This window comes from Dinoponera quadriceps, unplaced genomic scaffold (assembly GCF_001313825.1).
Source record: "Dinoponera quadriceps isolate SergipeBrazil2010 unplaced genomic scaffold, ASM131382v1 scaffold586, whole genome shotgun sequence".
Taxonomy (NCBI): Eukaryota; Metazoa; Arthropoda; class Insecta; order Hymenoptera; family Formicidae; genus Dinoponera; species Dinoponera quadriceps.
Genome location: NW_014554764.1, coordinates 1,680,581 through 1,708,532, shown reverse-complemented (window position 1 = coordinate 1,708,532; position 27,952 = coordinate 1,680,581). Strand labels below are relative to the sequence as shown.

Sequence of the window (27,952 nt, the reverse complement as noted above, 5' to 3'; positions counted from 1 at the left end):
CCCCCCAATGCACGCTAACCAGTGTGCGAGTCTAATTCGAACGTAGCAACGAGCTTGCACACTCCGTTATATTTCACGCAATGTTTTCTCGATTTTGCAGAAGAAACCCGACTGGTCGAAGAAGGGCGAGGAGAAGAAGGTAAAGGAGGAGGAGCCGACCCCGGTTGAGGCATGAATGAGAGAGAGAATTGAAAATCGTTCCCGAGACGTTCCCGAGTAATCGTCACCGTCGTCCCAACAACCACCGACGTCCGACGTCCCGAGAATGTCGTCCGCCGTCAATAACCGCCACCGACGCGACAACTCCGCACGGAACACCTTCCTCTCGTGTTGTCTTTTTATTTTCTCCATCTATCTCTCTATCTCTCTCTCTCTCTCTCTCTCTCTCTCTCTTTCTTTTTCTGTCACACACACTCTCTTGTCTTTTTCTCCTTTTTCCTCCCAACGGTTCGCCAATCGAGCGATTCATTTAATTTCGGTATCCGGTATTGTCGTGTGAGTTGCACGCAAAAAAATCTTGCTCGCCTGTCTATCTGTCTGTCTGTCTTTCCGTCCGTCCGTCCGTCACGATTGCTCGCGGTACGTCCCCGGATCGTATCGAAATTTTTTGACATCCAGTATCCGACCCGTGGCTCTACTCTACTCGCGCCCGAATCCGCGTGTGTTTCTCTTTCTTTTTTATGAACGTGTCTTCTTTTTGCCCCTCCCCCCCCCCTTTCCTCCCAATTTATTTTTGTAACGAACCTTGTAAAAAATCACCACCGTGGAGCCGCGAGCGAGATCCGCGCGAGACCGGATCTGCCCCTCCCCCGCGAAATCGAGCCGCGATGGGAGAGATGCAATGTAACAACGCGGAGGGGGGGAGATGTTACTTAAGTTTTATTGTAAAACAAGATATTTAACTATATATCGAAACCTTCTGTGTGTGGTCATTTTCCTGTACGTTCTCTCTCTCTCTCTCTCTCTCTCTACTTTTTCACGTTCCCCTTGATGTCCCTACTTGTGGAGATTTCCGTTTTAACCTATGATACAAGCGTAACAAGATGATGTACAATGTTTTATATGTGCGACAGCAATTGTTTACCGTCGTCTGTGCATTTTCCCCGAGCGAGTGACCGATGTAGTAGAATAATCGGCCGGCTAACTGATCCTCAGCGATATAATTCTGAGAAATACAGCTCCTTTCAAATCATCTCAATCAATCGTCCTCGAGGATTTATTGTTGCGAGAGAGTTCTCAGTAAAGTCCAATCGAGCACTTCGACAAGCGGTATCATCGCGTTACAACGGCCGAGAGACCGTTATATTTTTATCCTTTCGGTATATTTTTATCCTTTCGACGGCTTCCGGGTAAGGACGGGGGAGGGGGGGTGTAACAGCGCGTTGGTGAGACATTCGTAAGGATATTTCACGCGGATATCGAACAAATTGATCGGTAAGAATGATACGAGAGCTCTTTGATTTGCAGATGAGCCAGTATTCAGCGGCACGGTAGGTACGTTACTAACTGGATTTCGCTTGATAACAATTCGCTACCGAGTGACGCTTTCGAAACACAGCTTCATCACGTTCGCTATGACACACACATTAACGCTCATACAGCGTCCTGACAACTCACGATCCGCCTTGTCGATTTACGAATCCGTCTTCTTTTCCTCCCATCTGTTCGAGGAACGTTTAACGTTTCTCCGAGATGAAACGCGAATTCGATCGAGCGGCTTCGTGTTAAATCCAACGCGTTTTAATCGGATCAAAACGACCGAGTGTCTCCGGAAGACATGGTCCAACGACCCCTCCGTGGGTTACTTTCTCTCATTTAATCGCGAGCATCGGATATGCGACGTCGAATAATCGCTTCTTTCGGTACTCGAGGCTTTCACGGGGAAATGCTAGATTCGGCTTCCGAGGATTGGTTCTCGCAAAAATTCGATCGAACCGAATTTCTCCCTCGCTCCCTCTCTTCCGTCCTCCCTTCCGTACGTGGGGGGAATTCTACGGCAAAAATTAGCCCCAGAGCTTCAGCAAACGAGGAACACGTCGAGACACTCTGCCCTAATTTATTACACAATTTTCCCGTATTTTCACACGGAATTTATATTCCAGCAACTAAAACGTATATTATTAAAAAAAAAAAAAAATCCCTCCACGTCTCTCAGTAAGATAAATTCCACTGACAGTAGCCGAAAATTCCCGCACTGCATCGAAAACATGGTAAAATGCGGGAAAACTTACGTGGAAAAAGCTGTACGGTATTCCGTCCGCTTACCGAGTAGCTTTCGACTCGGCGTCGGTTCGCTCCTCTCCCCGATGAAGCGAATCGAGATACAATCGCGAAACATTCGGAGACAAATCCGCGAAAACAAACGGAAAAAAAAACCCCCCCGAAAACACACCGACTCGAAAATCCCGAAAGTCAAATCCAGTATCGCTGCTTCTCGGCCGGGCTTTTCCGGCCGTCAGCTCGGCGCGCAACTTGCGCGCTCTCCTATCGCGCGCCGGCTTTCTTTCGCACGCATATTATTAATTATCGCGCCAATTTGCGCGCCGATAATAGACACTGATGTGTCCAATTAAACGGCACTCTGAACAAAAGCGCCATTATATTGACTCCGGACAAACGCCCGGGACTGCCTTTCCCATCGGCGCGCGCGAACGCGTTACACGCGTCGATTTTCAATCCGCCTGTTTATTTCGCGATTTGCCGAGTCCGTTTTCCGCAATGCTGGCGTGAAACGCGCTCCCCCTCCTCCCGATCCCCCCATCCCCGTATTCCGACACGCGTTCCAGCCCGTTCGACCGTATTTATAATCGTAGCCGGGTGTCGTGCACATTGTTTAATTATCTTGACAATATTCGCGATCATAATGGCCGCGATGATTTATGGCGCAAAACGCCGTCGCCGAGGGAAACAGGTTAGAGGGGAGGGAGGGGGATTGAAGGTAGAGGGGAGGGAGGGGGATTGAAGGTAGAGGGGAGGAGGGGAGAGCGCGCGCGGTCGGTGTGTCGTAAGCTCGGGCGTTGCATAAAGCATTATTATCGGGAGCGCCGGGACAAATGACGTATCTATAAACGGCGGTTTAATGCGACTACATTTGCGAAACGCGCACGCCGACCGTTAATCATACAATTTAAGAGCCGAGCCGGCCTGTTCCGGCGCTTGTCGATCGGATGGTCGCGTTGGGACCGTGTCGCCAACGAGAGACATATCGCTCGTCATTTTTGTCCGTGTTCCGTTACGGTGGTCTGAAATTGACACTCCTCAAAAAGTCACTCTCTCCAAGTTTCACCTCAGATCGCAATAAACGCGGTTTTACGATACGCTCCGTCGTTAAATAATTGTAATTCATTATTACTCGTTATTCTTTTATCGCTCGTTGATAAGCGTGGTGATAAGAATATTGCTCGTTCAGAGGTCACCTTTCCTCCTCTTTAACGCTCGAATCGATAACCAGCTGAGTCCGAATTCCATAGTTAAAAACGGCGAAACTTTCGCGGCAGCCTACTAAACGGTACACGTTGTGCATGAGGCCGACCGATAAATGCAATCCGTGAAAACGCCCGTTTCACACGCAGGAGGGCGAGCAAGCCGAGGCACCTGCAGCGGAACCACCACCACCGGAACCAACACCGACACCAGAACCAGCCCCCGAACCGACTCCCGCGCCACCACCAGCGGAGCCTGCACCGGCTCCTGCGCCTCCAGCACCGGCACCTTCACCGGCACCTCCAGCCGAAGGTGCTCCAGCGGCTGCTCCTCCCGCAGAAGGCGCAGCCCCGGCTGAAGGGGCCGCGCCAGCTCCCGCCGGTAAATCTTTCCTTTCCTCTCGTTCCTCTCGGATTATTTTTCGATACACAGTGATATTTGATTTTTTATTGACATCAGTGCGAATTATTCTATTAAAAATCTGTCATTTTTTTTAAACGTCGTATCGAACGGTTGATTTTAGAAATAATTTAACCAACAAATAATGCAATCGGCCATCGTGTACGAGCTTGCGAGGTGGTTAAACCTGCACGACCAACCTCTTCCATTTATTCACATACGCTCGATTTCTCCCAGTTGTTTTATTAATAGAAATTGCTTTTATTATGCAAAACATGGTGTATCATGCAGGTGTAAAAAATTCTATTCGAACTAACAACACGTTAGTTAAATACGTTTATTTCGCGATGGAGAATATTAATACGAAATTTCGAGGCACTCGACAATTTATTCGGCTGCCTTCAAATCGGACTCTTTTTTAATTCGGATATTATTCCGATTTTAATAAAACTCAGGAAAAATTGTTCGTTTTGCATGAGAAGAACATTTTGCGATTGGCTGGTCTGTTCTTTATGCAAATATGTCTCCTTTAATATTCCACTTTTCCATTCATACATCGCATACCAATACATAAAATATAAAATTATTATTATCATACATGACGGTACGAATGTTACACCGGAGGAAAAAGTGCTGTACTCAAGTAGATACTCGCTAAGGAATATATTGGAATAATTACTTCACTTGGATTAAGTAAGTACTACTTGAATGCGGCACTTTTTCATTCAATGCGCTACATTCGATTAATATTTACTTAAAATAATCACTCCAATACTCCTTAGCGAATATTTTGCTCGAATGTAGCGCTTGATTTTGTTTTGGACTTCGGTGCAATGATTGTTCATTGCATTTGCAGAAGGCGCACCCGCTGCGGCCCCGGCAGAAGGCGCCGCCGCTCCACCTACGGAAGGCGCCGCACCGGCGGCGGAAGGAGCCGCACCCGTGGAAGGCACTGCACCTCCAGCGGAAGGTGCACCTGCAGCTGCACCCGCCGAAGGAGCGCCTCCCGTTGAAGGTGTTGCGCCTGCCGCCGCTCCAGCCGAAGGTGCACCCGCGGAAGGCGCTGCACCCGCCGCACCTCCTGCCGAAGGTTACTTTTTAAGCTCTCTTCTCACCCCCTGCTTGCCTCCCTGATGTCGGTGAAGTAACAGGGTAAATTTTAAGGGCAGCGATACTAATCACTGGCGATGCTGTGTGCGCTACAATGGAGGTTTAAATCGGAATGGTGGTACAATGAGGCGAAATAAGAATGAAAAGGAAAGAAGGGGCGAGATTTTAATTCTAAATTCCGACCGGGGCATTTCAGTTTCGTTAAACGTAAAGCAATGTGATTTTAATCTATTAGCCGACAAAGTGGCGTACACGGGGAGAATTTTTGTCGAATAATATCCTTCGGTGGGAAAAAACGGTGGAAATTAGCAAATACACCTGTTTCACCCGACCGAAATATATTCGCTCGCTAAAGCCAACATTTATATATTATTACGGCAATTAACATTTTATTCTGATATTTTTATATATTTTTATAACCCGATGGTGTAAAATTACCCAGGCTTGTTTGACATTTTTTCTTCTCGGACGTGCCTCGACAGTCGAAACGGGTAATATGATATTCTCCGGTTTGCGTTGATATTTTCCGGAGTAAATTACGCCCGTGCACGCGCGTCGTGCAGGCGCGCGTCCAGCGGAAATTGGGGTACGTTTGCGGCGGGAGAGGATGAAATTTCGAGTGAATTTCGAGCGAATAATCGATTGGCGCGCTTTTCCCGGTTAATTTCCAACATCGTCATTTCGTGTCGGCCGGCGCGTAAATGATAAATCAAGGCGGTACGTCATAATTGCGACGCGTTCCGTTCGACCGGTAATTTCAAAAAAGCTTTCTCGCGTGCCGCCCGGCCGCCGATCGATCAATGTCAATGTTAATCACGTTCGTTTTTAGTTCCGCCGATCCCAAAAGAGATACCCGTTGTAACGGGTGATTATGATCGATCATACAACCCCTCCCCCCGACCGTGATAGCAGAAATCCCGTAATTCCCAGTGATAACAAGTAAATTCGCAGGCGCAACCCCGGCGGCACCGCCGGCGGAAGGAGCGCCAGCGGAAGGAGCTCCCGCCGAAGGCGCCGCTCCTGCTGCCGCTTCAGCGGAAGGTGCACCACCTGCGGCCGCCGAAAGTGCCGCACCTGCAGCTGCTGCGGACGCGACGCCCGCAGCGGAAGCTGCGCCAGCACCCGCCGAAAGTACGTGTCAATATTTCGCACACGCTTGGAACTGCGTTGTTTTACAGGCCACATCTCCTCACGTTTCTTCTTTGTTGCTTTCAATCCGACACTTTGAGCTGTTTCGCACGCGAGACTCGTTCTCTTTTTTCCTCCTTGCCTTTTGATCCGAACTTTTGCTCTTTGCACACGCACGGATGTTTGACGGAGCGCGTGCTAATGCGCTCGTGCGCAGGCAGAGCTCGGCGAGTTAAATAAAAGAAAGAAAACTGAATAAAAAAGTCCTCTTTGGCATTTTATAAAGAACAACGATAATTAATCGAGACATCGTTCATTATATTAATTAAGTTCGTGGCTGCTTTAAAAATTAATTAACGTAATTATATTAATTAATACGTCGTGGTCGTTTGAGAAACGGCGGAGAATCTCTTCATTCAGTTTGATGGGGCTCCATTTGCGCACGAGCGTTGGCACGAGCTCTGCATCAGACACCCTGTGTATATTTCCTTTTCTTCCGACCGAAGGTTTTACGTCAAAACGTTCTTTCCTCTCTAGAGGGAAAGCGAGAAGACTCTTCGCAATTTCGGCCATAGGAATATTTCGCTCGCCGGGGTCGCCCGGCGAGATCGCGGCACCGAATTAATTTTGCGCTTTTGACTTAATTTTTTAGCTAAGCTAATTTTGATATTGCGAGTTACGGTCAAGATCAGAGGCAGACCCGCGCTAAAGTGCGCGAAGTACATCACGAACGGTATGTCGCAAGTGCGGTATGTGTAAGCCAGCGTGCAATGTAAGCAAGCAATGTGAGAAACGCAAAACGGCAACTGAAAGCCGACCGAAGATCTCTCATCCGCATCCGACGGACGTACCCGAGTCGAAATCTTGGCCCCGTGTTAAAACATTAATTAATTCCGCAACATAATAGGAGACTAAGATAGCGAAAGGTTAGTTAGGCACACACAGAAAAAAACACACACCGCATTCAAATACGTATTACTTGTTTCGAATATTTCCTGAGTTTATATATTCGCAGGTACATTCCAAGTTCATCGTAAGCATCAAATTTATTCCAAATATATTCAAATCCTAACAAGTTTTATAAGTTGGCACATCAATCGGGAAAATTAGATTAAAACAAACTTCGGTTTGCTTATTCAAATTGACCGGATTTAGCCTTTCTTTTCTCGGTAAAGTTTCTAGTATTCTTGAAATGAGAGAATTGAATTCCTCTGAGTACAATGAACTTTTCTCGAATTTGCGACGAGTATATTCCAAGACTATCGTATCGAGGAAACACCCTTTGTCGAGAGTAACTGATTACTTAAAAAGAAGGAAAGTAAACCGAGTGATCGCTTTTCTCAGCGGTAGACATTTTCCCCTGTGTAGACGCAAACTATCCTTAAGGGTCCGTCGAAACGGCGTCGAAATTTCGACTCGGGTAAACCGATTTAAATCCGCCGCGCCGCCGACGCAGCACGGTGAGTCGGCGGCCGGGCTAATTATCGCCGATTAATTGCGAGACGATGCGTATCACCGCACAGTGACGTCATCGTCGTCATGATCAATGATTCGACTCCGAGGGGGAGATTCGACGAGAGCAGCTCCTCGACCCACCATCGACTTATCATTAGCCTTAGCTCACAATTCCGCGCTCTCTCACAGCCTTCGCCGCAGTTTCGCTCGCCGATGTTAACACACTCTCTCTCTTTTCTTTCCTCTGGCACAGCACCCGCGTCGTAACTTCGCCGGAACTCCAAGGAGGCGGCTGAAGGGTCACCTCGCCGTATACTTTCCTCTCGTTGACGTCCAAGTTTACGGAACACCTGCACGGGAGGCAGCGAAGTGCGGATACGAGGAGCCGCGCCATACGCGTCCCGACGTCGCGCTTTTCTTCCCGTCATCATCGCCATCATCATCACCACCCGTCATCGCCATCGTTCTCATCGTCGTCGTTATCGCTACCACCGCTTCCATCTCGTCGTCGTCGTCTCTGTCGCTCGCATTTTGCATATTCATCACTTATGCGTCGCGAAAATCCGCACGTGTCGCGCGACGGTTTCCAGCGGAAAAGAGGGGTGGTGGAGGGGGAGGGGGAGAGAGGGAATAATACAAGGAAGAGGCGCGTATCGCGAACACGATCTGTTTTGCGAGCGTGGAAGTGGACTCGACGCTCGTACGAGCTCGTATTTCGCTATCGTATCATCCGTTATGAGAAGCACAAATTAGTCTGCGTCATTAAAATGCCGAGCGCGGTTGATGCGCGCTTGCTCGACGGGGCCGCGATTGCTTACCGGGGATCGCGCGTCTCATCACGCTCGCTTGAGCATTTCCGCCGAGTTTTTCCATCGTGCTTATACAATCGGGCCAGTGATCGCGACGAAGACGACGACGGCAGGCGGTGGCGACTTTTCGCGTCGGGATCCTGTAAATAATCCGCGTCTCTCGCGCGAATCTCACACCGAGTACACCTGTACCGCGAGAAATTGGAAATTTCGTAATAAAAGCGTATCTTCGATTACCGACAATACTTGGCTCGTTCGTGAGTTACGTACGGTGCTCTGCGACCCGCTCCGACAAGACGGAAGAATATCCGGAGCATTCTTTCACCGGGGGAAGGTCTAATTAACGGTAAGAGGAAGTTACGGCTCTTCCGCCATTATCTCCGCCACGGTTCCTTCGGTCATAACGGTAACGCAATTAGATTTTTACTGCAACAGTAACCGATATCGCATCGTCATTTTGCGCGCATAGATTACGGTTACGCGGGATAGGTGGGGTAAAAAAGGGAGGGAATTCAGAATTCGAGGAGCGAAATGACAGGAATTGCAACGACTTCCGTTGCTTCTTCGGTAACAGTAACGATTACGAGTTATTTTTCGAAGTAACGACAACGGTCGCTCCTTTTGCTGGGTAATAAGTAATTTTTCAATAATGTACCTCGTGAGAGGCGTTAGAGTTACGTTGTTCCCGCGAGCTGACGTAATATCTGAGTTTACTGATCCTTCAACCGACATACCGGAATTTGTTGTGAAATTTCATCTCACAAAACCAGTCGAAGCTATAAGTGATTGAACTTTCCTTGTTCCTGCCTGTTTGTTCGACACACTGAGAAAAGGATTCGGTAAATAGTAAAATCGTGTGAACATTTGCCGTTGAAATATTTGATTACTGCAACTAAATAATTTAGTTCCGTATACTATATAAACATTACTGTAGTTCCGTGTATCGTATATTTAGTACACGAAACTAAATTATTGAATTGAGTAATCAAATATTTCGTCGGCAAATATTCATCAAATTTCAATGCTTTATCAAATCCTCCCTTCGGTGCATGGATCCGAAAGTGAAAGTCAGGGAATCTTTTTCTACATAATAAAAAATACGTAAGATTAAAGATAACATACAAATACACACAATAAATGTACAAAACGTATTTTTAGTACTTTTTTGTTTCATTTTCTGATAGACATCGCTTTTGGAGTCCACTTTCTCGAAGCGTCCTTTCCACAACTTCTCCAAAATTATTTATTTACGCAAGGTCCAAAATGTAATAATTTTCATTTCAAGACTACGATGTATTTTGCGGTAGAGAAATATTGCCGCTTTGCATTCACGCGTATAAATTTTTCAACTACATCCTCAACGGAAGGATTTCGGAGCCTGAAAACAGGACGGTGCGTCGATCTTGATACTTCTCGAATCACGTCGTCGTCGCCGGACAAGAAAGGTGAGAAAATAACGTCGTTACTAAGGCGCTACTGAAGAAAAGTGGCGTCTAGCGAGTAACGCGCCACTTCGCAACCTTGCTTTGCGCGGTTCACGCAACAAAGCGTCACGCGATCTCGTTCGCTTGCACGAACATTATTCCGCCCGTGGCGCGTTGCGTTTAATAATCAATCTCGGTCCTTGAGGAGTTCATTTGCGCGGTTACGACGGATCTTATTGCCCCGTCGGCCGTAATTCAATGCTCATTGCCGGTCGTGCGCAGACGCATGCCTCCCGGGACGAGGAGGGGGAGCGGCTGACAAGCATTTGTTTATTAGCGGAGGTACGCGTTTTGCCCTTTGTCGCTTTGTTTCTCACGACGCGTACGCCGAAAGGAACAATAGGGCGGCCCCTTCGCGACGGAATTCTATGCGGTGGTTGTCTTATTGTGTATGCTGTCATACCGCGTGATCTCTCTCTCTTTCTCTCTCTCTCTCTCTATCTTGCTTTCTCACAAATTCGCATTCTCTGTGCCATTCTCGTGACGTATCGTGCGCACGTACACACACAAGAAAATTAATTAAAGCGTATTAATAATAAATCTGCATTATGCGACGAGCAGCGCAATCGAATCGCGTACGAACTAGCGCGCACGTCAAAACCGATCTTTCGTGTGCGAGAAAATTTCGGTGCGACGGAGCACGTCGACGATTCAAATTGCGAATATATACGCGTATTATCACCCGTCGCCGATTATCCGATCTTGATTGTGGATAATTATCCCCGTTCGCGGATGTATCGCGTTTAATTCGGCGATCATGCATCGACATAAATGATTCGCGCGCACCGTCAGTCGCGCCGGCATAAAACACCGGGCGAGCGCGTTCTCGCATAAATCGAAATGGGTGGCGCAACGGAAGCGCGGAAATGTTTAATAATAACGGTAATAATAGCGATAATAATTACGCAAATTTGGGTACAGCCAGCGTGATTACTGAACAACACAAAGTCGCCGATAGAAAAGTCATTAACGTTCGTATATATTCAGTTGTGGCTGAAATATTCAGAGTTTGTGTGTATGTGTGTGTGTGTGTGTCGCGTGCCGAACAAAGCGAGAAGGGGCGAATACGAACGTTCGATACAATTACGGCGGCATCGCGAGACGATAATTGCGTCGAATCAAATCATAAAGTTGTAAATTACACACCGGCGGGCTCCGTTTATCTTGCGACGGCAGGATCGGAAATAATCGTGCGCGGCCAGAAGATTGACAGGTGCAGGATGTCGACCGGGGGATATATACACGTATACACATATATATATATATATATGTGCGTATATATGCGTACCGACTAAAATCGGTATTATTCCACGGCCGATGTGAAGCCGCGCGATTACGAGTGAAGCAGTGTTTAACGCGATTACAGCCCCTTTACGACGTTCTAATTGCGACGGCGGCGGCGTTACCAAGTCACGTGTTACCTGCGTACGCACACGTATATACCCACACTGAGAAAAAAGTCTTTGGTATTTGTAACTAATCGCATAGGCGAAAAAATTACAGTCAGGCGAGAGCATTTTTCCAGTTAATGTTAGTTAATGTTACTACACTGAAAAAAAGAAATAATAGATTCGACGAAATGAAGGAAATGTGACCGCTTATAACATATAATTTCTTCTTTGTTTTATATGATTTCGCACAATTTTGGATTCCTTTTTTCATTTCATGTAGTTGAAAGCTGAATGTATTTTAATTATTTCAATTGGGAGAGAACCACTGTTTCCCACTGAACACCAATTAACTCAATAACATAATAATATACAATACACAATAAACACATTATGTCAGTATTATAATTTCCCACTCAATAGTATAAGTGTTATATATAACACGTGTACGTAATAGTTATATTGTTTAGCAGTAAATTATATTATTGACGTAACTTTTAGAATCGATATTTATTGGGTATTTTGTATTCCTCTTTGCATTCATTCGTAAACACTATTTCTCTTGAATTCATAAAGTACACTTCTATTGATACGAAATAATTCCGTATGAATATTCCAAAAAGTTCTCAGAAATTCGAATCATGATGTAATTTCTAGATCATTTTTACAGCGTCCTTCTGTGAATTCTCGAAGAATTACAATTCACGAGAGGAGAATACTTGAGAAACACTTGAGAAATTCATCGTGCTAACTGAGATACAATTTCAGGTTTAAGATATTCCGCTGTTTCCATTAAAATAAGACACCCTGCGGTAACATCTACTAGAAAAAACGGTTCACCTGACTATAATAATTAAAGTTACATTACAAATATTTTCCTCACGGTGTAGGTGTTACACGATTTTCAGCTTTACGCGCATAAGGTCGAAAATCGCGTAGCAGCTCTAATAAATCATAAATCATAGTGTGTATCTAATCATAACGATTTCGACCTTACGTGTAAGGCTGAAAGTCATCATTTTCGACCCGAGGAAACGATTATAACACGCGCGATCGTGTGCCTGGGATACGAGTCGGTCCTCCGCGCGACATCACGCGTGAATCACAAAATCGTTCCGTTCCGATCACGCGGTATGGCGCGCGCGGGAAAGTCGCTCAGTGGTTCAATCTCTCTCTCTCTCCCTCTGCAGCTCTTTCAAAACGCGGTCGTCGCGAGTAATGCTCGGCGGGATATAGCGATAATCGCGCTCGCGAAATTATAAAATTGCAAATTGCGGCGGGGGCGCGTTTATCTTGTCGGCGGGGAGAATGATCGTGTGAGGCCGCGCGCGCGCGCGAGGGAGAGATTGACAGGTACTCCGCCGCAGTGGTGGTACCGCCGCGAGAGAGAGAGAGAGAGAGAGAATGCGACGCGCACTTCACTGCGAACCGTCCGGCGTGGTGCACGACTGGCCGCGAGAGCGAGCAACTTCGAGTCAGTCGCGCTCCGGCCTTCATCGTGAGGGGATCGTGTAGCGCCGTCTCGTTCCGCCTCGCGTCGTTCTCCTCTCCCGTGTCTCGTTCTCCCGGTATAGCCGGTATCTCTCGTCTCGCACGAGAGGAAGAGAGATCGTCGTCGAGGAGATTCGAGGCGAGACTCGACGACGTCAGCGACGTCAGCGAACTAATTCTCGCGAGTGATCTTCCGCGTTGTTGCCCTCACACTTGTCGGATCCGCGCCGGTCGGGTGGATAGGTTAAGCGAAGAGAGAGAGAAAGAGGGAGGGAGAAAGAAAGAGAAGAGAATCTCAGTGTTCAGTATCAAACTTACTCCGATTTCGATCGTCCAGTGCGCGTGTGTCGAGCGCGCGTCGTTCGTTCATTACGTAAGCTGCCGATCGGCGGCGGTGACGCGTGCCTGTCCGGGAATCACCGGTGGATGCTGCTTCTTCTTCCTCTTCCCGCGAGTCGTCTCTCTCTCAAGGACAACGTTCGGTAAGTAAACTCATATACCTGCGTAAGCACACGCACATAACACGCATTCGTGTCGCGAGCGAGGCATTCACGGTAGAGCAGCGAGCCATTGACGCGCGCGCGGAATTAAAAGTTTAGGTTATGAACGCGCGCCAATCTCCGTTTTTCCGTCTTGTACGCCGCGTCACGTGACCCTGCGCGCGCGTTCTTCCGTTGGTTTCGACGGGCGCGATCGGGGGCGGCGTTGAGTGTCGAGTGCCAACCCTGACGGTAACATTTCAGCAAAGTAACAGTAATTATCATATCGATGGTATAATCCCCAGCTCATCGATGCGAACGCGCAATATAATACACGCTGTACGTAACAGTTATACTATATTCTTGATTGAGAGGTTATAACATTGACGTGACGTTACTTGGCACTTTTGCTAGGATGTTAGGCATCATTCATGAAGGAGTAAAAGAAATGTCGGAAACGACGTTTTTTACAATGTTCTTTTTCTTAGTGATGCGGGCCCGACAGGCCTATGATGTTACTTCATCGTCAAAACAGCGGATATTACTCGGAGGGTTAAGGCCAGTGGCACGGATGAAAACGTGAGTAGCGAGACTCGAGTGGTAAGAAAATTGACCAATTACAGTTGATTATTCCCCTTACGGTCGAGAAATAGTCGACTGTGATCGGTCAATTTGCTAGATGCTTACGTCTTACTGCTTACGTTTTTCTACGTGTCATTGGCCCCAAGTTAACGTGTTGTCAACTAATCAGGTTGATCTACCTTGACTCGACGATCGCCGGTCGACCGGTGTGTCGAAATTTGTCATGACTCCGTAAGTAGATTATCATTCTTACTTTTAGTTTTTATTATCATCGACTTCTGTGTAGTAAAAGTTGTGAAAATTCAAGTCAAGATATGTTACTGCGTACCGTTCGTGAATTACGGGCTTTTCAAAGTCCGACACATTTAAGGCGCAATTCGCGCAATCGGCGATACGTCTTAAACATGAAGAATGTACCTCGGGATTTCAGGTTTAAACTAGAGGTTTAACTCAAGTTTCTCTGACGAGTACTTTTATTTCCGAGCTGATGCGGAACACGTTGCTCTCGACAACGACGTACGCGAACCTGGCTGGTCATACGCGCACGGAGGAAATCATTTCGTTAGAACGGCAGATCGTTTCTTAATATGGTACCAACAAGAAGATTTGTTAAAAGTATTAATTTTTGCCCGAGATTTCGACGCGTGACATTACGAGGGCGAAGTTGCCGTGTCGCGCGCGCGGCCTTCGTCGAGCGGGCGCGACGTGCACGCGCGAAATATTCGCGACGAAAATGAAATATCTCTCTCTCGTCGTCGATCTCGGTACACGCGCGCATGCATATATGCGATTGATTTCGGTCGTCTTTTATTCCCCACGTGAAACCGAAAAACGGTCGGACTGCGTGGACGAGTATATCCAGTTGCAACGTGGCGCGTACATTCAATTCCGTTAAATGAATAATAAACAAAACACGTGTATACAGTCGTCTGTCGCGGGTAAAAGAGTGGCTGACGCGCGCACGGTATGTGCTGCGCGCGTGTGTGTGTGTGTGTGTGTCAGTACGCATGTGAGTGCCAGTGTGCGTGGTAAATAAGGGCGTGTCGGTAAAAACAACGGTGGAAAAGTCGTCGGAAAAGCATTTAGAGAGCTCTCGGCGCGCTCGGTCTTACGAAGATACTCCGCAAACGTGAGCGGCAGACTGTTTTTTTTTTCTTTCTCTCTCTCTTTGTTTTTTTTTTCACACGCCTTCCATAGACGAGAAACGGTTCATCAGTGAGCGGATTATTATTACTCGAAATCCGCTGGCGGCACTTTCCGCCGAAGAACTTAGGCTGCTGATTCGAACGTGCGGACTTTTCATACCTGCAGGGAACAAACACGTACACAGATACGCACGCACGCACACACATAGGTTTCGAAAAATCGGAGCCAGCCGCTCTTCCCGTCCGCCGTCCGTAAATATGCCGACGAGGGGTGGAATCGTGGCAAATAGCGGGGCGTATTTTGCTTCAATATTCGGCGCGACGATATTCCCGACGAAACTGACATTACCTCGGCGCTTTTCGCTGGTAATACCGGGAGATCGTAGATCATTTCGGGCCATATTGATATGCGGTATCGATGGCGTGTCGTACGGTGTCTAAATCGACGAAGGACGACACTCCTCCGAAGCGCGCCTGCTCTTGAAAGATCATCGATTAATATTTTGCATTCTTCCTTTTTTCCCCTTAAAACACGGTCGACATTTTCCTAAAGCCACGCATCCGCCTCTTATCCAGAGCGAGGTGTGCCCCGTTTCTGAGAACTTTCTGAAGCTTTTTCCAAGCAGCGGGTCGAAGAACGGACCTTAAATCAGCATAAAGATATTCCTGAACACGTTGACTGCCACTGCAAAGGTCACCGGTGGTCTCCATGCGTATCACTAATTTACATATAAAAACATTAATTTACGTACAAAACCCCAATTGGGTATAATAAATGTGCAGAATAAATGTACAGAATAGAAGGCCTATAAAAACGAGAAGCAGGGAATATATGCGTCGTGAATTGCACTTATTTACCGGGTCCTCGGTCAAACTTCAATCGTCAGCGTCGAAATAATCCATAGATTATATCCAACTCGGTCATATCGCGCACGCATTCGATATCGTTCGTTCGTTCATTCATAACGCTACATCCTCGTCATTCTGTGAAGTTAACGTCCCAACATTCGAAAAAAAAAAAACTTTCCATATCTCATCCGATTGTTCATCGTTTGCACATGTTTTGAGTTTTCGTTTGTGCTACATTTGGTTGTAAAAAAAAAAAAAACCATTTGTCTCGTCGTCATTTCGCGCTTTTAACTGAAAACGAGAGAACGCGTCAGCTACCAGACATTAGGAACGTATCATCCGTATGAAAGAAAAGTATGAAAAATTTATAAATTAATCTACATTGCATTTAAAAGTGACGCCAAGAGTTTCGACGATAATTCAGAGCCCGGATCAAAAGTGATTCAACTTCTAAAGGAGATTGTAAAGTGAAATGAGTTCGATAAGAATTCAATAAAACTTGCACTACGTATCCATTAAAATATTATCTAACCGCTCGTGCTCGGAAACGAATTGACTATTCGAGATATTCGTAACTACAATTGACACTTTTATCTGTGGGTCGTCCGCTGAACGACCCTTATGAAGTTAGCCTCCCCAGCTATTTTTTTAAGTCACTTCCAAACCAGGGATGTGTGCAAACGTGTGAATGCGATGTCGCGATCGGGATGAAAATTTCTTTTTTCCGAATATATCGGCGACTAACTTGACACGGGTCGCCGAACGTGCCTGCCGGTGTCCGCGCGCGGACGAAGTCAGCGTGGGCAAACAGGAGCGCGGCGCGTAACTCAGCCGACCGCGCGATTCTCGCACGTCGGCAGCGCGTGTTCGCTTAATCTTCGTGTAAAAACGACCGGACAATATCGTGCCGGGGGAGGCGCGCCGGGGCGCGCAGGAGGAGGAGCGATGCGTGCCCCGAGTTAAATGCCTCGAGATCCGATTATACGTGCGCTTGTTTTGACAACGCACCGAGGAAGGGATTATGCGGGAGAGGAGGGGGGAAGGGTGGACACAGAATTCTCCGCCGGTTCTTTCCGGTCGTACCGGTTCGTGCGTGGCCTGCGAAGGAGACGCGCGCGGAAAGACAGCCAGACCGGAGAAAAGCAATCAGCCGACAAGAAATCCGTCGCGTACACGACGGATCACGCGACTTCCTTCTTATGCCGGGGGGGNGGGGGGGGGGGGGAGTCCAGCACAGGCTCATTCTGCAACTTTTAATGACAGCGTCGTTATCGTGACATTGTCGCTGCACGGCTTTTCCATCGCTCATACATTATCACCTGCGTATCGACGTTGTCGTTAAAAGTTGCAAAATAGATCTCGGAATTTCTGGGAGCGGAATCTCGCTCTAAAAGCAGGCGAAAAATGGCGTCATTCTCACTCGAGGCTACGGTGAAAACACCGCCGCTCGAAATCGCAGGAGTGAATTGAATCTCACTCAAGCTTAGAGCAGAATTTTCACTTCGCACGAGTGAATGATTCAATTGATTAGAGTTAGCGTGCACGTCGGAATACGGTCGGATTCGCTCTTCGTGTGAAAATGTTCACCCGGCGAATCGGAGCGGAGAATTCACTCTGTGTGAGCGAAAAATCACTCGTATTCGAGTGAAAATGCACTCCAAGAAGTTTGGAGAATATCCCGGGTCGGAGCTTCGATCCTGTGTTAAACCATGAATTCTAAAACACGGTAGAAGAGTTAAGATAGCAAAATAAGTTCGTTTCCAACCGTTTATTCCTACCTTGGATCGCGATGACGTATTAAAATTTCGTTCCTGCTGTTTCCAGCGTCCAAATAGATTTTGAATATTCGTGTGAATTTAACAATCGAAATGTTGAGAGCATTTCTAGCTTCGAGGTAGCGTTAAAATTAAGTCTGTGGAATTAAACGTTCGAGGGAGAAGCTAACAGGTGTAGTATCATCAAAGTTTGTTTATATTAATTTATAAGCCGCCTAAGTAGTCCCAAACTATTCTTAAGAGCACCAAAGTAGCATCAAAATTTCGGCCCGGATACAGGCGCGATTTGAAGCGATCGTGATTCGAGAATTTGCGTCTATGTATGTACATATGTATGTGTATATGTGTTACCGAGAGACGTGCGTTTATGCGGGAATCGAATAACGCATCCTTCAGTAGCAACACCTCGAGCAGTACACACTGAATATTTCCCGGATATTCTATTCCACCGGGTGGTGGTGCTGTGGTGCCCCTTGCGGTCTCAGGAAGTGTCGAACAGGCTTCCCCGCTAAAGCGACGTTCCTGCAACGCGTGTTCCTCTTTCTCTCCCTCCCTGTCCCTGCGTCTTGCTATTTCGCTGCTGGGATATTGCGTGTCAGTCGGTACAATTCGAGGCTTAATTCGAGAGTCCGGCCATCGCTCCTCCCCCCCCCCCGTAATATCCGTTATTCGGTTCCGCGGGTTCGGGAAGTTGCGAACGTTGACGGGATTGATCTATCTCTCCCGGGTGAAGTTGCCGGGGAAATAAGGCGAACCTTCCTTCCGGTCGGCGCCGTTCTGTGTGACGGGGCTCGAATTCAGGGTCTTACCGAAGAGCTTAGGCATCCCGGCCCACCCCAGATTCTCGTCGACTACGTGGAGTTCATCGTCGCGCCGCACCGGGATTAAAAGCCGGAGCGCGTCCGATCTCGTGAAACCGAACATCGAACGAGCAGCTTATATACAGTGAGAGGAAAAATGACTGATCTCGCCCCGAATCGCGGTCAATCCGAATGCCAACCACGTCTTCCTGGTCGTTCGAACGAAAAAAGTACACTGTGTATAGCAGCGATATGTGTGTAATTAGTTGGATTCAACAATAATGCACTACAATCGCGCTCATTGCATTGTGAAAGGGGATCAGTCAAAGCAAATCGAATCGAGCGTGAACGAATTCAATTTCGGGCCTGGCAAAGTATCGCTCTTGTTTTTTGATCCCCCTGTTTGCGCGCGAAACAAGCTGCAAATTTCGTTCAATGAAGCGATTATGAAGCCGCGCTAATATATTATCGGACTTCATTTATCGTCTGGTTTGCTTAACCTCTCGCCACGAGCGGAATTATGAAGTTGAAACAATCTTTTCGTAGTTGAAGCAACCCCCGTATCACACGTACGGCTGCCTTTTTGCATTCCGTTAACGAAGCGACATTTTGCACTTTAAATTTCCTACGTCACAGATTGCCCGTCTCGCTCGATCTTTATGAAATTCGATTCGATCGCAGCGTTTGACCTAATTTAACCTAATCATGACACCAGACACCTGGTGTGAAATTTTCTCAATATGCAAGAATGCATCTCCCAATTATCTCGCTGTGCACAAAAACCGAGTACTTTTCTTCTCGATGTGCACGGGAAGAACGAGGGGGGAGGGGGAAATATATTTCGCGTGAAAATATATTTCGAGCGTGTTTCACGGGATGAGACGTCGCCCCGGAACGACCGACGGGGCGCAGAAGTGCGCCCTCGCCAGACCAGAGACGGTTGAGATTCCGGTTCGAAGGCACTTTGCGGTTTCGCGGTGCAGCGTTAAGTGAATCACGCGAGACGCTCAAACCGAGCCCGGGAGTCATTTTCTCGTTTGCGGCGCGTCGCGTCGCGCAGGATTAAGCGTAACGACGAGCGGCCTTCTGAGGTTTCTTCTTCTTCTTCTTGTTCGCCGGGCGTTTCATATTCATCGTGAACGAGCGAGCTAAACTAGCCGGGTGAGCGCGCGCCGGCTCGAGGCCGCCCCTTAAAATAATCTCCGGCGCGGATCTAGGCTGCGCTCCGAATACGTCGTATCGCGCGAGACTACGTTTCTAATTTGATTTACCTTGTTCGCCGACGCGGCCCACCACGATAAATCTACGACGGCGTAAAAGATCCCAAGGTATGGTTGCCTGCCTTGGCTGGCTGGCGGTGTTTCAGATCGCGGCGACGGAAAACGGTAATTTGCACTCCGACGCTCTGACGCGGAGCGCGCGCCTCTCTCTCTCTCTTTCTTTTTATTATTATTATTACGAATATTAGCATCATTATTGTTACGTAACCGTTATGATTAGCTTCCTATTCTATTGTTCTATTATTCTTCGAAGAATTTTCAACCATCTTTAATCATTATGTACATTACTTATTATCAAGCTTCTTCGTCGTCATTACGTCTCTTGTTATATTCATTGTTAATCGTTTTCGTTACCGTCTTTATATCTGTTATCATTATTACTACGCACTCTGTTGTTACTATTATTACTACTGTGTAACCATTATACATTTAGCTAATCGTTCTACTTTTCATAATTGTAACAATTTCACAACTACCTTGCACATTTACTGATGTAATTCCCTACTACATGTCCTTAGAGGATTTGCCCTACTGCAATAATAAATGCATCTCTCTCTCTCTCTCTCTATCTATCTATCTATCTATCTATCTATCTATCTGTCTCTCTTCATCAGATTTAATCCGTTGTTACGCGCCGAGAACTTTTAGCGATCGACGCGGATAATTTTTATTAGAGGGAACAAACGGAAATCGCCCTCCGCCGCGTCCTGTGGGCTTCCGAGGGCCCGGAACTTTCACGGGAAAATGAATTCCGCTTTTTCCCCCTTGTGATTCGATTACGCGCGACGGGGTTTGTAATGGTACATCGCGCGGTACGCGGGTAATATTTCCTACGGCTGCCGCGCCCGGGGAATTGTTCGCCGTTAAAAGGTTCGCGGTATTAAAAAAATCCGCGATTTTCCACCTTCTTCCTTTTCTCCCGCTCCGCAAGAGAGGGGGGGAGGGGGGTCTCTCACCTGCGACGGCACATTAAATACCCGCGCGGCGATGAAATTCAATAAAACTTCACGGCGATATCTTCGACGGCGGGGCGTAAATTGATACGTTTTAATTATCGCACGGCGCGAAAGAAAGCGGAAAAAAACGGCCTCTCCCTGTCCGGATAAAAGTGCCCCCTCCCCCCTCCTCCCACCCTTCATTTCTCCGCACATCCGGTTCGTTATGCGCGATTACGGCGTTTTAGTGTGCGAGAACGGCTCGCATTCTCGGCAATCGAATATTCGGAGCGTCCAAAGTACGGCACGTTCGACTGCGATGTTTGNGGGGGGGGGGGGGGAGGATTAAGGCCCAAAGTACACCCGGCTTAGGTGAGAAAATCGAGCGTGCTGGTGGGTGTTGGTCGGGCTGGGCTGTTTTAATAGTGATAGATCGCGCGAGAGCGACGCGCGCTGCCAATGTCGCGTTCCGTCATCGTCGTCCTCGTCGGTAATAGTTGCTCAAGAGTTGCCTCACAGTCGTTTCACAGTCGCTTCGCAGGTGTGCACGCGGAGCGCGTGCTCATTCTGGGTGTCAAGTGTCTCGTTATCGTCGTTATCTGGCGCGCATTAGCCGTACCGCGTCATCGGCCATCCGACGGCAAGAGGCTGGTTTCTCGCGTTAGGCGCGTCTATGTCTCGCGAGAGGGAGAGAGAGAGAGAGAGAGAGAGACGGTTTAGCCTGACGCGTTTCTAACGCGCGGAGGAACAACGGCGGAATTATACGAGCTGCCGCAATTACCCGTTCGAGCCGACGCGCGAACTTGTCGCGAAACTTAAATTAAATCCGCCTGGACGACCTTCTTCGCGCTCGTCGCCGCGACTCCGCGCGTCGTCCGAGATTCTGTGTAAAATTTAACTACGCCAAAAGAAAATGAATATTTCACGGCGTAAGCGGTAACACGGAGATCACGCGCATCTCTCTCTCTCTCTCTCTCTCTCTCTATCTCTCTTTCTCTTCCTCTTTTATTTCCGCCGCCGAACGTAACCAATTTCCTCCGCCGACAGATTTCGAGGGAGCTTATTGAAGGTGGAGAAAAAAGAAGAAGAAGAGGGAAGGGAAACGCATCGATATACTGAAAGCTTTCTTCGAGAAGAAAGTTTCAATGTAGAAGAGCGTCTCGTTGTCGTTCTGATACGATTTAGGAATTTCGAACGGTGCGTGCGATCTTCTTATCGCTCCGGTAACTTTTCGGGAACGACCGCTGAAGATGTTTGTATCTTGATTAAGAGGTCGTGATAAAGAAATACAAATATCGATAGTGATTATAAATATAACGTTACACGTGAATCCACGAGAGAGAGAGAGAGAGAGAACGGAGAAACATTCCTGTGTAGAAATTGTTCGAGATTCTTGGAGATAATGTATATCGATTCCGATCGGAATACCCCAATTTGTGTCGAGATGGATTATCTCTCACCGCGACATCAGTTGGGGATCCAACTCTTATTTTTAACCCGTGGATTAACACGTGCGTTTTTTTCAGTGAGTAAAATCGTTATCGTTTTCATGCCATCGAGTAGGGAATCTCATTTCTGCGCCAATTATTAATCCAACTACACGGTATCCATTTTTAATCCGGTGGAATAAAAAGTGGCGGAAAGGTGAGAAGCAACGAAAACACCCCGAGCATTTGCACTTTTACAACCTTTACATCCCCTTTACTCAGACGTCTCATACGTTTTATTGTACTCAAAGTATTTCACAATATGTCCCGTTCAATTTCCACGCGAACTGAAAGGCAGAAAAAAATCCTTCGGAAAGCATTGCAGGGGGAGAGCAAACGGCAACCGTTCGAGTTTCCCCCATTTATATTCTCTTCTGTTTGAAACATAATCCCCGGAGATTTCCCAATCGGAGTCCATAATTTTTTCGGAAGGAGGAGGAGAAAATCGGACCGGATGCCAATCGGGGAGAGATTTTCCACGTGGGGGAATTCTCGTTGAGATTCCGTCCTCGAGCGCTACTTGGCCGCCTCCGTAATTCGCAATCGCGGATATTCGTCACGGCGCGCGCCGCCGTGAGACTCCGCGGCTTCGGAATTACGCGCGCCGGCTGTCGGCGGTTAACAATCGTGCAATTCCGGCTGCCGAACGATTACACGTTCGTTCCATGCGAATGACGCGTGTCGGGTGTTTCATTGACGCCGTTATCCGGCGGGCTGCATTGCAGTTCCTCTCTTGCGCGTCGCCTCGTCGTCGTCGGAAGCCGCTCTCCATTGTCACAGGTGTGCGAATTCGTCTCGCGTTCGTCGCCAACTGCGAATGATGAATGCGACGCTCGCGTTGACTTGTTAGCGACGCGCCCGCTTCGATCGGAACGCGTCACTTTTACGGCTTTTCCGCCCTCCCATCGCTCGTCCCCGAAACGCTGTCATGGGATTCGTAGATTTACCTGCAGGTTTACCTGCGATCGGCCGACCGACCGACAACCCGGGTCGAAATCTTGATGCTGCTCTGACGCTCTTAATCCTGTACTCTTATTTTTAGTGATCAAGAAACACCGTACGTCCATCAGACGTGTATCGTCGAGAAATTGATTTAAAAATTATTGAATTACTTACCACAGGATATACTATTCATCGTTTTTTTTTCTTTTCATTATTTTTTACATAATTTCATTTTTGTTCATCAGACACGTGAGAATTTACGTAAAAATAATATCCTACCGTCTCGGAGACGCAGTAGGCTTTCAAGCCAAGTCACTCGCCTCAGGCAGTTTTGTTAGGTCGGCCACCGACGTAGTTTCGAAGCTAATTGATCAGCGAAGGTAACACGCGTGAGTCGGCGATCGTAGTCGCCGGGAGGAGAAAGGAAGTAGAAGAAACTACACACGCATGTACGCCTGAGAGACGCAGAGTTGTAGTGCTTGCGCCTGCTCATAGATCGCCTGTAGATGAATAAGAACCTACTTTGACGATACCGACACTTTTTAACCCCTTTCTTGGATCTCCAATTCTACAGATCGAATTTTAGCGCTACCTTCGAGAAACCTATTTTGACGCTAAAACAGCGGAAACGGAAATTTCAAACATCATCAGGATCAAAGTGGAAATTATATTGCATTATCAGAATCGAAATTGAATCTATTTTGCCGTCTCTCGACTCCCACCGTGTTGTAGAATTCAAGATTCAACGCAGGGCCAAAATTTCGAACAGCCAGCCGCTAGTTCCTCGTGGCTGATCCTCCGCCGGTGGGGGGGAACAAGTTTCCTTGGGAAACGCTCGACATCGATCATTCAACATCGTAATCCCGGCTTGTTATTTTTGCCAGGACGTATGCGCGACGGTCTCTCTCATTCGCTCGTCCGCCGCGTACGTGACGAGGCAAATTGGACTTCCCCGGCGAAACGTAAATATCCCCGTTACGCAACGTTCAAACCGATGGTAATGCATTATTCACGGACGCATGCACTCGCACGTACACATCGCGTAATGATAAATAGAAAAATTCCCGATCACACGATCGGATCGACAAGTTTTTTCTTTTCGCCATGTCGGAAACCCCCTTACCACGTACAACAAATCCCCTCGGCTTTGTNGGGGGGGGGGGGGGGGGCGCATCCGACCGCCGGCCGGCGGATCGGCCGCTTTGAAACTTATCTCGTACGAATTGATTTTGCCGCGGTTACGAATCTCGCATTCATACCCGGGGATACAGCGCGCCGCGAAATCGATTCGGTTGTCAGTGGCTGCGCTTTTTTGAGCAACATCGCGAAACAATCTCGTTATAGCCTGACAGCGAAATAGCAACTCGAGGCGCACTTCGCTTTTTACCTGTTGCGAGCCTATGCGACAGGCAGGCGGACGGACGGACGGGGGGGAGGTAGGAGGAACGGGCTGGCGAGCCGGCTAATTTGCCTACGTTGTTGCATCCGTCCATGTTGTTTTTTCGAAATAATCGTCCGGCGGATTGTAACCGCCGCCGCGTTGCCGCACGAGCGGAGCTCGATACGCGTAGGACATGCCTCGCGGCAACGCGCCTAGTTCCTCTTTTCTCGATGTACACCTGCGAACAATTCGTCCTGAATCGAATCTAGCAAGGCGAGACTAAACGTCGGGAGAGAAAAATATCTGAAAGATAAAACGGATTTATCCGAGGACGCTAATAGCATTTTTATCCATAGCAGTGTACATAATTTTGCGCTGAGAAAAAAGCCCCTTCAAATGAGATGATGTAAATCCTCTTAAATCTGTAGCTCTTCGCGAAAGTAATTGTTTGTCCTATTTAAATGCAGGAATTTCAAGAGAGATTTAAACAGATCTCCCTAAATCTCTTTTAATAATGTTATAAATAATGTGATTAGTTTACCCGTCGGATACATATTTCTTATTTTTTCGATTTTTCCCCTCCCGGCGTGTACCCGTCCGATCTTAATAGATTACACGCGGAGCTCGTGCATAGATATTCCCGGAAATTTTGGCTTTTGAGATGTCCTTAAGGATAGTTTGCGTTTATTTAGACGGCATATGGACTAATAAAATCTCACCTTGATGACACAGACACTTGTTAACTTCTCTCTTGAATTTCTCTAATTTCGCAGATTTCATTTTAATGTTACATTGAACAACCTGTTTTCGCGCTGAAATAGCGAGAACGGAAATTTCGAGCATCATCGGGATCAAAGTAGGAGGAAATTATATTATTAATAATTTCCTTTTTGCTTGAAGAATTTTCCAATTGGAACAAGTTGAAACGTAGCGTAGGCATCTTTTATACCCGCTCCGCTACATCTACTTCGAGACGAATCGCTGGCCATGAGCGTATGCTGCGTATCGACGTGCAAGCACGCGCTGTACGCGTGCATGAATGAAGACGAGGTGTGCGCGCCGCGTGCGAGCGAGCGAGAGCGACGCCGCGATACGTGACGCAAGAATGCCAGGTGTACGCGCGGAAAAACGATCAGTAGGAACTAAGACGCGGCTGCGGCGGCTGAGATGTTTCTTTGAAATAGGGGCCGCTATAATGTCGTTGCTACTGAAGCCCGATTTATTAGCTGCTTGAACCCGGGCGCTACGGCGAGAGACATTCAGCGCCGGGAATAAACGACGTTTTAGTACACGTGTATGCGATAAGATACTTAGCACTAATTGTCACTTTCTCAGCTGCTCGCGCGTGCTTTTAACTTCGGTCAATCGATGCTTCTCCCCGTGGAATTAATTTTACCCGCACGGAGAAAATTGCTGTCACACAACTCAAGATTCTCTCATATATGAGCAAGAGGAAATTTTATAGAGTTTCACTCAAAATATCGTATGCTCTTGTTATCCGAATATAATTTTTGTGAATTTTGAGAGAAAAATATTGGACGAGAAAGATAATATCTTCAAGCTAAGAATTGTATCTCTCAGTTTGAAGATAATATCGCTCCTTCTATCCAGTATTTTTTTTCTCTCAATTCACAAAAATCACACTTGAATAACAAGAATGTGATATTTTTCTACGTAAAAATACGTAGAATTTCTTCATGTAGAAGCGAGTTTTATCTTTGATCTTTTGTAAGATTACACATTCTTGCTTATATCTGATAATACGAACTTGAAATAGAAGCTAACTTTTTCGTGTGTAATAGACGATTCCTCGCAACGACGACGGCAGAATATTATTCAATTACAAGGAAACCGTCCGAGAGTGTCTCTCATCTCTTCGATACGCTTCGGACATTTTGTAAGAGTAGACAAAATAAGAAGAACCTGTTCTTTCACGCGCTCGTCTCTGCAAAGAAACACGCGGGCCTCACCGCCGCGACGTACCCCACATTCATGAAAACTGAAATGGGAGACCGCTATCGCCGGTTTCCCCGTGAGTTCGGATCAGCTGTTGAGATTCAGCCGACAGAGATTGTCTTTTTACGTGTAGGAATTCGCGCAACGACGGCGCGATAAATCAGGAATGCGTGCCGAATTCAAGGCGCGCGCGCGCGACGACTACCACGTGCGATCTCGGAGTTCGACGAACGCGAAACGTTCACGACGAGCCTCCGCCGTTCGGCAATCGTGCCGGCGACGAGAGGAAAGATGCTTGGATACGGCGCGCGAGGCTAGGCGAGACGCGATAACATCGCGAACTGACCCACATCCGCGACGTCCGTCGAGGCGACTCTTAATGAAGGCATTAAAATTAAAAACCGCCCGCCATTGTCCCCGAGGTCGGCCGCGCTCTAATTTCGGTCCCTTCTCTCCTCCCTCCCCCTCGTCGTTCGCGGTCGCTCTGTTTGCATGCTGGAATTGCGCCGGGCGGCGCATTCTTGGCTCGCTCGCCAAGAACGCGCGTTCTTACCGATCGCACTTGATCTTCTAATTTTCTGGAAAATTACGTGACTTGCGTAACGCTCTCGGCACGTACGATTATATATATATATATATATATATTATCGACCTAGCCGTCGACGTAATCAAGTTCGTCCGATGCGATCTTACGTGGCGGGAAGAGGGAGAGAAAGAAAGATCTCGTCGAGGGGAGGGCTCTTTGTCAGGCTGATCGCGAGCTCTCGTGGAACGGATGCGTCGTGATTCATTAACTGGGCGGCGTGAGGTTCGCCCGTGAGGAATGTCGAGCAATTATTATGCAGTCACCGGTCCCGCGGCCGAGCGTCAAGAGAAATGACTCAGTCAGTTCGGTAACGATTAGCGTCGCTCGTACACTCTCGGACGTTGCGACAGCATAATTCCTAATCGGCCGGAGGCCGTGAACGCCTGCTTGGATATCGTTAGCGCGAGGAGCTGCTTCCGTGATCGTTCGGATTCGAACTTTGTACTCTCGATATTTCTCGCCGGGGGAAATCCCGTCCGGGGGAGCGAGGTGAAAATACACTCGATCGCGAAGGTACCGACGGGAGTGAATATGCTTCATTCAAGCTCGGATTCTTCATTCACGCGCGAGTGTGTAGCCGTACGGAACGGAACGATCATCGATTATTACCCTTGATCGAAGGGTACTGTTAGATCGACGAGAGACTCGGAAGGATGTTCCACTGACGGTGAGCGCTCGTTCGATTAACTGCGTTCTCCAAACGTAGCTAGGGTCTCGGTTGATTAAATATGAAAGAAGAAAGAGGAATCCTGTCCCTGTGACTGGAGTATTAAGTACACGCTCGGAGACATTTTACGGTCCCCCGAATCGAAATATTCGCTCGACGATTTGAAGAGAATCGAAAAGGAACCGGGAGGTGTGCGAATCGTTCGAATTCGGATCGAATGTCAATAGGTCGAATCCGAGATGGCTCGAACAGTAAAGAACAGTTTGTAAACTCCGCGTACATATATAACCTTGTAAATGACGCATCGTTACTTTTCCAGTGGCAATTGATTCGTGCAAATTCAACGGCAATTTATTCGCCCGCCCGATTATCCGTATTTCGGGAATTTATAGCGGCAGCTG

General features: G+C 47.6%; 3 protein-coding genes across 6 annotated transcripts in view; all 3 read left to right on the top strand.

Moving 5' to 3' along the window:
* The window catches only part of LOC106741571 (troponin I), a 37,756-nt gene extending 37,286 nt beyond the window's left edge, over positions 1-470 (top strand). For 2 of the 3 annotated variants that reach the window (XM_014613703.1, XM_014613705.1), the window contains one exon: positions 101-293. In XM_014613703.1, coding sequence (XP_014469189.1) covers positions 101-175 — 75 coding nt within the window. In that variant the 3' untranslated portion in view covers positions 176-293. Of the gene's footprint in view, positions 1-100 lie in introns of all 3 variants that reach the window. The other variant, XM_014613704.1, reaches the window with a different exon arrangement.
* A 3,090-nt stretch (positions 471-3,560) lies between these two features.
* Positions 3,561-7,186, top strand: LOC106741556 (skin secretory protein xP2; the record flags this gene model as incomplete). The annotated part of the gene is made up of 4 exons (XM_014613685.1): positions 3,561-3,804; positions 4,679-4,912; positions 5,884-6,063; positions 6,713-7,186. Coding segments are annotated over 4 exons (765 nt in total), but the record flags the coding sequence as incomplete, so codon positions are not given.
* Positions 7,187-12,622: 5,436 nt separating this feature from the next.
* LOC106741570 (CD151 antigen-like) overlaps positions 12,623-27,952 on the top strand; it is a 149,816-nt gene continuing 134,486 nt past the window's right edge. The window contains exon 1 of one of the 2 annotated variants that reach the window (XM_014613699.1): positions 12,623-13,169. The gene's annotated coding sequence lies outside the window, so the exon portion shown is untranslated. Of the gene's footprint in view, positions 13,170-27,527; positions 27,552-27,952 lie in introns of those variants that run through there. The other variant, XM_014613700.1, reaches the window with a different exon arrangement.